This window comes from Alligator sinensis, unplaced genomic scaffold (assembly GCF_000455745.1).
Source record: "Alligator sinensis unplaced genomic scaffold, ASM45574v1 scaffold832_2, whole genome shotgun sequence".
NCBI classification, from domain to species: Eukaryota; Metazoa; Chordata; order Crocodylia; family Alligatoridae; genus Alligator; species Alligator sinensis.
Genome location: NW_005842745.1, coordinates 685424 through 696709, shown reverse-complemented (window position 1 = coordinate 696709; position 11286 = coordinate 685424). Strand labels below are relative to the sequence as shown.

The 11286-nt window shown below is 44.3% G+C and overlaps 1 protein-coding gene across 5 annotated transcripts in view; it reads right to left on the bottom strand.

Moving 5' to 3' along the window:
* Window positions 1–999: 999 nt before the first annotated feature.
* The window catches only part of RPS6KA2 (ribosomal protein S6 kinase A2), a 460482-nt gene continuing 450195 nt past the window's right edge, over window positions 1000–11286 (bottom strand). For all 5 annotated transcript variants that reach the window (XM_014525104.2, XM_025216519.1, XM_025216520.1 and 2 more), the window contains exons 18-21: window positions 9547–9623; window positions 9055–9172; window positions 3625–3762; window positions 1000–3226 (exon numbers count right to left, since the gene is read on the bottom strand). In XM_014525104.2, coding sequence (XP_014380590.1) covers window positions 3101–3226; window positions 3625–3762; window positions 9055–9172; window positions 9547–9623 — 459 coding nt within the window. In that variant the 3' untranslated portion in view covers window positions 1000–3100. The remainder of the gene's footprint in view (window positions 3227–3624; window positions 3763–9054; window positions 9173–9546; window positions 9624–11286) is intronic.

Here is an 11286-nt window from a genome sequence, read left to right as displayed (position 1 = left end):
AAATTACTTTTAAGGCTGATTGTAGTGAAGAGAAAGCTTCTCTAAAACACCTCTTCAAATACTGACTGAATATATGTACTAGCCTGGATAAACTGGGACAGTATGTACATATTTTTGGATGCCCTGGCAAAAATCCCCTAAAGGGCAAACACCATGAAACATGATTTATAAGCTCCTGAAGTAAAATAATATAATCAAGGTAAGCTAACAGTTGTTCTTCCACACTTGGCCCACTCTTTGCATGGTGTAGCCAGGGAGATAGCTGGTGAGTCAGAAAACATTATCTTCATGGAGTTGGGATCAGATTCACACTGTTCATCATCTGGCAGAATAGGGTCATGGAAAGTGGTAGACTTGGCCCACAACAGTATTAAGATGAAAAAAGAAGCTTGAGAGAATTCAAATGAAATCTGTCAAAAGGGAGCTGGACTGAATGAAGTAGCTGTTTCAATTTTCTCTTTTGAGAGAAAGCACAATGGCAGCACTGACGGATCAACAGGAAATCTGAGGGCAGGCAAAAAACTGTACATGATATATACACAGACACTTTTCCTTTCCCTATATGACATACTTCTGCACGTAGAGCCGCCTTCTTACGTTTGCTCAAGCAGCACAAAGCATTTGGAGTCCCAGAAAATCCAGTTCCTCCCCTCGAAATTTCCCTCTTCTGGGCAGAATCCTTCCCTTGAGCTGCCCTGCCTAGTCCCAAAATAGGAGTTATTCCCAGTGGAAAGAGAGTGTGTCCAGTGCTTCTGAATGACTCCATGATATCCACCTGTCCCTTGAGATTGTTGACAGTCAAGCATATGAAGCTGCTGTGATTTGCCCCAAGAGCGACGTAGAAGTGGCCTATAGCCGCACCTCCCAGTTCTGTACCAAGCACAGCTTAGTCAGACCAGAGAATCAGGGCCCTCTGTGTTTTATATTACATAAAGATACACAGTCATGTGCATATGTCCTCACACAAATCCAAATTAATCCATTCACCTTGTGAATTTTCACAGCATCATTTATTCTAAAAAAAGAGTAAGAGCTTCAAGGAAAGCTGCTTCGCAGCGATCCTGTGTGCACAGCACATAAACCAGAACATTAAATATTGGCTTAAATTAAGTGTAAATTTAAAAATAGACTCACGCAAACAAACATAAATTTCAGATCAACATCAGAACATACAGTCGTAGGAAGTGCATTGCTCTACCTAATGCAGCTCTTTGTTCCCCTGGATACACTGGTGCAATGGGTACAGGTCTACTGATTCCAGTTCAGCATCAAGATGCACAGGCTATTCAGCAAGAAAAGCATGACCTCCAGCATACAAAGCTCCATGTTCACATTTTCTTTTTTTCCCCCCTTTCACAACAGAAAATGAAAGCCAACATAGTACATTAGTTGCTCCTGCAAAGCATCCGAGGTGATGAAATTCACTTGGAAAACACAATTGACAAAAGCACTAAAAATAAACAATTCTAGCCAACTTGTGACCACTCACAGCCAAGATGGATAACAAAAGGAATTAAACATGTCTTGGATCTAGCATCACAAAACCTTGCTCCATTTTTTTCTGAGATCAGAAACTGTAAAGGAAGATTTAACTAAGAGTTTTTTGGTGAGGTTTTCTTTCCCTGCACTTGGAAAACCTAGCCACCAGGGGAGGGATCATTTTTGTTTTCTTTCTTATGTATCCTTCGTCATCACTGTTATCATTGCATCTCATAACAGAGTCACCTGACCTCTTTAAAAATTGGTGCCAGGAACAAACACAGAATAGGAAGCTCAGCCCTTAATGAGGAGAGGAAATGCAAAAGGTAATAACTATTTGGTGTCATATGGCACCAAATAAGACTACATAAGCAGATACCTATGGTCAGAGAAAAGGGCAGGGAGTCAGATGTGATCGTAACTTGGTCTCTGGGGCTGTCTCCCCCTGTGCAAACAAGCGAAGGAGGGCTGACAGGACAGATCCAGAAAGAGACCTGGGAAAGCAGCAGCAGCAGCTGTCCATTTAGCCCATCCTAGCTTTAGGAATCTCTTGGCCCACCTGGCAAAGGACCACGGAAAGGAGACTTCCCACCACTCTTGTTGGCATTCCCAATCTGGCTTCCTAAATGTGTGTATCAAACTCCTTAAACACCTGTCTGTGCTCTCCTGGCCAGGCTGTTCCTGCTCGCAGTAATGCTCCTCAGAGTCATTCTCTGTGCTATCCCTACACCCACCCAGGCCTTTTTCTAGATATATTTCCCCAGCCCCCTCAGTTTGTTTTTCCAAACATCCCGCTTGATGCCACGGAGAGACCAAGCCTAAGTTGGACCTCCCTTCCCATGGAGCCAGAGGTTTCTACTCATGAAGTCCTGGCCAATCTCCTTCTATAGTCACATGAGTCCCAACCATTCTTCCTGAAGATTATATTTGTAAGGGTTTCTGCTCTTACAGGGCCAAACCCTCAATTATGTTAGGGTTTGTGACACCTTCTCTTAAAGGGGCTCGGACTCTGTTCCACAGATAACACTGGGGGAGTTCAAACGGTTTCTCTGAATCAGCAGAGGTGCTCATCATGGGCAGCTCTTTCTCCTTGGCTTTGTGCAGGACTTGTTCCTATGTGGTATCCGGCACTGTCTCCCTAGTCTTCAATTCCTTTGGGGCTTCATTACAACTGATGATCCATTGGTGTATACTGTGTACAGGTTGAGATAATTCACCGTGATGCAGGCTGGCAACATTGAAAACTTTCAAACCAAACCGCTTGCTTTCACAGCAAAAAGTGCTTTACAAAAAGAAAGTGTTCTCACAGGATATCTTAAGGATTCCAAAAATAGCACTCTTGGGAGGGAGGGGAAGGGAACACACTTTATTTGGCTTTAACTCAATAAGGAAATGGAGCAATTGGTAAAATTGGCACATCTTTGAGAAGTTGCTAGCTTAGGATCTTGACCGGAAGGGTAAAAAGAACAACAGAGCAAAGGATAACTTTGCCTTATGCTGGACTTCTGCTATTTCTGGTGATTTCATGAGCAAATTGTCTGAAGTTCTGCTAATTGAGTAATAAAGAGGAACCTCTCAAAAAGCAAACTGTTGGTTTTCAGTGAGGCATTCTTGGGGACTGCTACAACCTTGTTGAGGTAAGTCTTTTCATTCCCCTCCTCTGAGCCAGATTGGAGGACAACACAGGTTCCAGCCTTGGTGCCTGAGGTGTTCGGTTTAAAGCAAAGTAGGTGGCTGCCATTGCCCCCTGCAAGAGGAGAAAGAGAAAATGCTGCGATTATGGCCAGTTCTATGATTTCTTCCTTTTCCTTCCCTGACTCTTGTCCCAGAGCAAAAGGATAATCTCCATTAAACATTACAGATATAGGGCTTGGTGATTCTGATTCTAAACATTGGGTAGTGGAACTCCTGCCAGTTCATTACACAGCAATAGAAAGTTACAATTACTTGAAGAGGACAAGTGGAAAAGCTGTATATATTTACTGTAATGCTATATTAGCCTTGGGCTTGTTGGGGAAAAAAAACCCTCCCTAGTTCCTATATCTCCAGCATGTTGACATAAAACCCATCTTCTCATTGTTAGTCAGCAAACGGGAAGGAAACTTTTCACATGGGAACAGGATGTCCAACAGACACTATGCGTACCTTCACCAGGTGAACATCCTGTCTGCTGAGTTGATTTTGAGACAGATATTCCCTGTTCACTATCCACGGGTGTCTTAGCACTTGAACTGCTGTTAGTCGCTGATGAGGATCTACATGGAGCATCTTGGACACAATGTCCTGTGGTTGAAGAGGAAGGGAAGAGTAGTAGGAAGGAAAAGAAAGTAATTACGTTCTGCAGAAACTGATTGGAAATATGTTACCAAGATCTTTCCCTCTCGTTCCACCAACAGCAAATATTGTAAAGGCTTAAATGTGGGAGACATCTAAGCTTTTATAATAATTTGCAAATTAAAAACATAACTTTCTAATCATGATAATAATAGCAGAAATTTTCAAACCCACACTATGCTGAAATCTCATGATCCCATCTTGATCCAGTGGTGCTGCTGTGAAAATGAATTATGATGAAGTAAGTGACAATATAGATGTGAAATCTGGATAGCTTATTAAACCATCATCTGAAAACTGAGTCTGTAATCTTCACAGAGACACGGGCAAGTTAGTAGAGCTGGAAATTTTCTGATAGATTGTATTTTTGTTGGAAAACTCCAACTAAGATGGAATAGTGAGTACGAGTAGGGAAGTCATTTCACCTGTGTGTATGGCAATGGTGTGACTGATTCTAGAACACTAGATTCTAAAATCCAAGAATTTAACAAAGAACTGTCTAAATCACAGAGACTGCAGAAAGAGAAGAGCCAAAAAAATGATTCAAGGGCAGGAAAAATGCCACCCAGAAAAGACTTAAAGAGATCAGGTGGTTTAGTTTATAAAAAAAGAATTTTGAGAGGTGGCTTGACTAGTGCCCAAGGACTTCCACAGAAAGAAACTACCAGTTAGTAAAAAGTTCTTTAAAGTACTGAAGAAAGGTAAAAGCAAGAAACAATGGCTGGAAGCCATATTCAAACAAATGTGAATTAGAAATAAGTCACCGATTTTAACACTAGGGATATTTAACCATGGCAACAAACTACCAAGGGAAGTGATGGATTCTCCAGCTTCTAGGCTGTTTACATATGTGAAAAACCCCAAAACAGCACTTCACTTTCAATTCAGCATGCCCCGGCACCAAGTGCACTGCATGCGCAGAAGAGGCATTGTGTCAGTTTGACCCAGCTCGCCCAGCATCTGTATAGATCACGTGCTACAGCAGGACTTTTTGGCGCTTTTATCAAATAGCTGATTGAATCTATCAAATAGCTGATTGAAAATTGATGTGATGCCTCTTCTGTTAAAGCTCTGTGTTATTGTTTGTCTTTTTTATGTCTGTCAGCAGCGTTAATATCTTTAAGTCAAGACTATCTGGAAGATATGTTTTAGCTGAAACCAAGTTACTGTCTGTATTACAGCAGAAACTGAGTGAAGTTCTTCAGCTCTTGCTTTCTAGGTGGTCAAACAAAATGATCTAAAGGTCCCACCTGGCCTATGGCTGTCTGAGTGGATGTCTTGCAGCTAAGGTGCAGAGGTAAGATTCAAGGGCCATCATTTCTAATGCTTAGCTCTTCCACAGACTTCCTTCATTACTGTATTTACACAAATATAAGACAAGGCTTGTACCCACAGTCAGCATGGGGGGAAAAGCCCTCATCTTAGATTTGCATGCAAGGACAACTAGTTAAATACATTGTCTATCATTAAATGGCTGCCAAAAGCAGCATCTGCTCAGTAATGGAAACCACTGGTGACACATAGGGGGTGCACGCACACCCCCTGAGATTGGCAGTGCACCCCCTACAAAAAGCACTGCCAACAGTGCTGGTGATGCCTGTGCGCAGTTGCCACTTGCTACCCCCCTCCTTGCTGCTGACACCACCAGCGGTGTCTGCAAGTGGTTCCTGATCGCTGCTGGCCTCTGCCGTTGCTGCCGGCGGCATCTGCGGGTGGTCGCTGACCACTGGTCAGCAGTCGCTACCCCCTTCCCCGCTGCCAATGCTGCCATGGCCGCCTGCAGGAGCTTCCTGCTCAGCCCGCCCCTGCCACTGACACCGCCATGGCTGCCTGTGGGAGCTCTCTGATTGCCACCACCATGCCTCTGCCACTGCCACCACCTGCATGGTTGCTGTGCTCCCCCAGCCTCCGGGTCTTCTCGGAGTCGGGTTGCTTGGGAATGCAGCCCAAAGTGGGTGGTAAACTCCATCTAAGGCTAAATACCGGCACGAGACCGATAGTCAACAAGTACCGTAAGGGAAAGTTGAAAAGAACTTTAGAGAGAGTTCAAGAGGGCGTGAAACTGTTAAGAGGTAAATGGGTGGGGTCTGTGCAGTCTGCCTGGAGGATTCAACCCGGCGGGCTCGGTCGGCCAGCCCAGGATGGATCCCCCTCGCCCCCCACTCCGCGGGGGTGGGGCAGGGTAGTTGGGGACCGCTGCCCGGATGGCCCTGGCCCCCGTCAGGCACACTTTCACCGTGGCAGTGCACCGCGATCGGCTCTGCGTCAGCTGGGACAGTCTGGTGGGCAGGTGTGCATACAGTGTTCATGATGGAAACCAACTATAAAGCTGGCTGAATGCAGCCAACACTGAGCATGATTATAAAACACATGGCCCATATTGACAAACATACTGATGGGAACTTTTGTTGTGTGTGTGCCCCCTAAAAAATGGGTAGTTGTTTCCCCAGGACGAAATATGCACCGGGCCTGGACGTACCACAATACTGGGACAGCACTAAGAGAGGCCAGAACAAGCTCCAACATCTCCCTAGGTGCCAAAAAGGCAGATGAGAACCTGAGAATCTTTTTTCTTTTTGGTCTTGAAACAAATCAAAAAGGAAGCTGTTCCCTCCAAAGGGAACTGACACCAGGACTGGAGGTACTGCAATACCAGGCTAGCACCAGGAGGGCCAGAGCCAGCCTTAATGCCCTCACCTTAGTGCCAAAAATGTTTGATCTTAGCAAAAGGCTAACACGCTACCTCAAAGATAGGTCAGTGCAGTCCATCTGAATGAGATTTCTGACCGTGCCTATTGTGGTCAGTCCTCCTCAGCACCAACTCTTTTTGAAGTTATGGTGAGCCACTACATTGCATATATTTCAACCTCTTCACTCCCACAGCTGAGCTGTGCCTTCCTTACCCATTTCCAGTGGCTGTGTCGACATGAGATGTTGACTGCACAGTAGCCTGAGACTACTGCGTAGAATTATCATGTGGCAGAAAGCATGATGCAATGCAGTAGTCTGGGGCTAGTGTGCAGTTACCATTTTGAAAAAGTTGTTTGTCAACACTACTGACTACTGTGCAGTCATTTAGTGCTTGTTTATATAAGTACTAAAGACTGCACAATAACGATTGCAGTGTCAGCATCTTGTGTAGATGCGGCCAGTAGAGCTGTGCATCTTTGGTCACTAATTCAATTCAGCGGAGATTCGGCCCAATTCAGTGGCTGAATCTCCGAATCCGAATTGAATCAGGAGACCCTATAATCTCTCCAAATTTAATTGGAACCCTTTGAATTGATTCAGAGAGATTTGGAAAGATTCAACAATTTGGACATAGACACAGCTTTAAATGTTTTTTCTACATACCTCAAGGTACCAGGCAACTTGTGAATGCTGCGATGATGGGGTGGATGAAGCATCCCACAGGAGTGCAGGGGGCTCTGCAGCAAACCCAGAAGTGGACCAAAAGCACTTTCAGTCTGCTTCTGGGTCCACCAGGGAGTGTGCTGGGGGACCCCTCGTGCCCTGCCCTGCTTTGGCGACTGGTGCCTCCTGGGTTTGGGGGGGCACTCAGAGTCCCACGGTCAATTGCTGAGCCAGGGGTAACTGGGCAGGGAAGTTTTGGGGGGGGGGCCGTGTGCTCAGCAGCAGACCCAGAAGTAGACACTTCCGGTTTTGGTGCTGAGTACGTGGGGGGCCCCCCCTGCACTCCTGTGGTACACTCCATCCTCCCCATCATCGCAGCATTCATGAGCTATGCCTGGTACCTTGAGATATGTAGAAAAAAAATTTTAAGCTGTTTATATGGCCAAATCGCTGATTCTCCAAATCATCATCAAATCTTTAGATTCAGATTTGGCCAAATCAAATCAGGGACAGTGATCGAAATCAACAAATCAAATCATTGTCCCTGATTCAGGCTGAATCTGAATCCAAATTAAATATGGCCTGTTTTGAATACTCCTAGTGGCCAGTGATTGCTGTTTCTTCACCAGCCTTAAATGTCTGGCAACCATCACCAAACTGGGCTCCAAACAGTTCATCCAGAATCCCCCTGTCATCCTCTCTCTCAACCTGACACATATGATTAGTGTGGCTCTGCCCTCCATGAGCTGGAGCCAGACCAGGTTGCCCTGTGCCTCATCTGTATATAAATTTTTGGAGGGTCCCAGGACTTGTGACAAGAACACTTGGTTCCAGTCATGAGTGGAGGCTAATTGACTCTACTTCCATGTTAGCAGGGGGAGCAGGATCTGACAGTAAGGGGCAGGGGGAGAACAGGGAAGAAGTTGCAGGGGTGGGGGGCGGGGGACAGAGAGCAAGGGAACTGCCTGATTCCCCCCCTCCCCACCCCCCTGATTTATTTTCCCTGCTGTAGCACTGGCAGGGGGAAAAAATTCAAGGCAAACCTCCAGTAATTAGGTTCTGTACCTGGAAAATTATAACAAATTTATAAATTTTCCATATATATAGAATCTAATTATTGGGGGAAGTGTCTTATATTTAGGGCTGTCTTATACTCAAGTAAATAAGCTACTTTGGACAAGTCTCTTTGGCCAATCTGAGACACTTTGGACCTAATTCTCAGAAGTGCTGAGTACTTCAAGCACTTCAGATTTTCTGTACCTTTGAAAACATGTCTGGGACCTCAAACATTTGACTATCCAAATTAGGGGCCACATCTGAAGCTGAAGGCTATAATCACTGTGTGCTGCAGTCTTTTCATCTATAAAATGGAGTCAAGAATATTTGGTCCTCTCTAAAGGAATGTTTGTAAAGTCAACTAAAATATTTGAGTGGAAGGTGCTATGCAAATACAATGTCAATTATTATTAACATAAGACCAAATATTTTCAAGTGTACACTAAAATGTAAGTTTATGGGTTGCCTTTTAAAGGTTTGCTGTAGTGAGCAACAAAGTGATCTACAAATAAATAACACATCTATGGTATTGGGTCACCTACATTTTTGAAAGTTTCTGCCAAATAAATAAGGGGGTTTTAATATTTCAGTATTCAATGTATTTGTAGGTTACAGGGTCATATAATATGTCACATTCAAAACGTGGTGCAAACATTTCTAATGTACTAATTCAAACGGAACAATAATAACATACACATTTCTCATTGAAGGAGACATAAAGAATGAATATTCTGTTGATTTTTCCTCAGATTTTCTAGAAAGGATCTTATGACAGAAAGAATAATTGTCCCTTTCAGTAAATTAGACTCAAACCATGACAAATCCACTGACCTTTGCAGCATCTGATACTGAATCCCAATTTCCTCCTGTAAGTGCATATTTGCCACTGCCAATCCTGGCCAAAATCTCTTCTGGGGTGTCATCTGGTCCATTTGCAAAAGGGGTGAACCTGTTCAAAAAACATCACAGACATGTATGTATTGTAGTTTGCAGGCACAGAATTACAGTTTCTTATTTTGTAGTCCTGACTCCTGTAAATAATCATTAGGCCTTTGAGTAAGGACTGCAGAAGCATCTGCTCAGTTTTCATTCAAAGCATAGAATATGCAGACGTGGTAATCTGTGTTAGCTTGAAATCAGGCAGAAGACAGGGCAGCATTCACTTAGGCCAGGTTCACAAGAGCAGGAGCATGCCTTTACAGCAGCACAAATACTAGTGGCACAAATTTGTGCTTCAGTGCACGCCCCTGCCCGCGTCCTTTGCAGCGGGACACATTCAAGGAATTTTGAAGTGTCCTGTTAGAGGAAAACTCTTGCACTTACCCCGCCAACATAGTGTACAACAGGATCCCTAAACTCCAGATGTCACAGGCTGCGTCATAACCTTGCCGTTTCAGGACCTATATTAAAGAAAACAGAAGACAAAAATAAGGGGGTCAATTTATGTTTTTAAATTTGTAACTTCTGAATGTCAGGGATGGATGTAGCGGCAGCAATCTCTTCATATTGGCAGGGTAATTCTGGCATACCAGTAGAGTATGTTGTTGTCTAGGGCAGCAAAATACTCAGTAATTTTGCGTGTATGTAAGGAGGGGATGGAAAAGGAGGACATTTACCGCTGTTTAAGGTAACAATCTATTTAGCTGCCCCTAGACACTTGATTCTAAAGAACCCACATAACAAAGAAGTTTCCTTGGAAGCTTTTAAGAGCAGGTTAGACATTTGACTGGGGTGCTTTAGTCAGGGATGATCTTGTCTTGAGTAGGGAGTTGCATCAGATGACTTCATGAGGTCCCTGCCAGCCCTATTTTTCTGTGAATCTATGAGAAAGAGACTGGGTTTTCAAAGCAATGGCTCAAACCAATTATTCACACAAGCACACTGAAAATGTGTAGACTGGACAATGTAAAGCAAGGTACAGTCACCCTTACATGCAAACAAATCACAGAAGAAATCAATATTGGGACTGAGAGACACATTACTAACTTTACTACTGAAGCAAAATGTGAACAGTCTTTACAGAGTTTAGTTAAAACGATTCTAGACATTAGTAGCATGAATCTCTGGCAATGTAAAGCGGGGGTACCTTTATACACATCTAGGGTCCCGTTATATGGCTAGAGCATTGTAAAATAGCTTTTGTGTAAATGACATTTAGGCCCAAGGGTTTGATTTTTGAAACGGTCCATGTATGAATTCAGTTATCAGACCTGCATGCCAAAATCAGCTTGAGTGCAGGACGTAGCGTTTTGTGAAACCCTGCATCTACACTTGGAAAAATAATGGTTGAGTTTAGATAAGACTTAGTGAGCACATATCAATCAACCTCGCTTGACCTAAACATGACCTTCACCAAGCTTGGGCAATGGCAGAACACGCTTACTCTCCTCCTCTAGGTCTGGCCTTACTGCATCTGCAACACTCTTGGTAATCTCCAACCCAGGAGGGAATGTCTTAAATCTGCAGGAAAATGGGTCATGTTTAAAAGCATTTGCCAACATGTTTTAGCAAGTGTTTTTTTTTAAAACACTGGAATAGACTGTTTTAAACTTTAAAAAATATGTTGGCTGGTGTATATTGACCCTAGAGATATGCAAGTCAAAAGGCATCAACCTCCATGTACTCAGACGACAAGGTTCACAGTTAGGGCAGTGGTTACTTAAGATAAGGCTATCTAATTGATGGCCCACAGGCTGTATCCAGACCTGAAGTCCCTAGGCCCCTAATCCTGACAGCTCCCCACACTGCTCCAACTGCTGCTGCCACCAGAGTCTCTGGGCTCCCCTTCCCTCCTTCTGCTTTTGCTGTCTACCCCTGCTCCTGGTGGCCCACGGGGTGGCCCATGGGTACCTGCAGCTGGGAGAGGATCAGGAACCCTGCATGGTGCAGTATGGGGGTGATGGCATGGTCCAGCAAGGGGCAGAGGGGGCCATGTGGTGTGCAGGGCTTTAGCATGGTGCAATGCGGGGCATGGAGGCACCGACCTGGTGTGTCAGGGAGGCATGTGGCTAGGGTCTTGAGACCACCAGTCACTCAGAAGTTGGACATCCTTGATCTAAGACA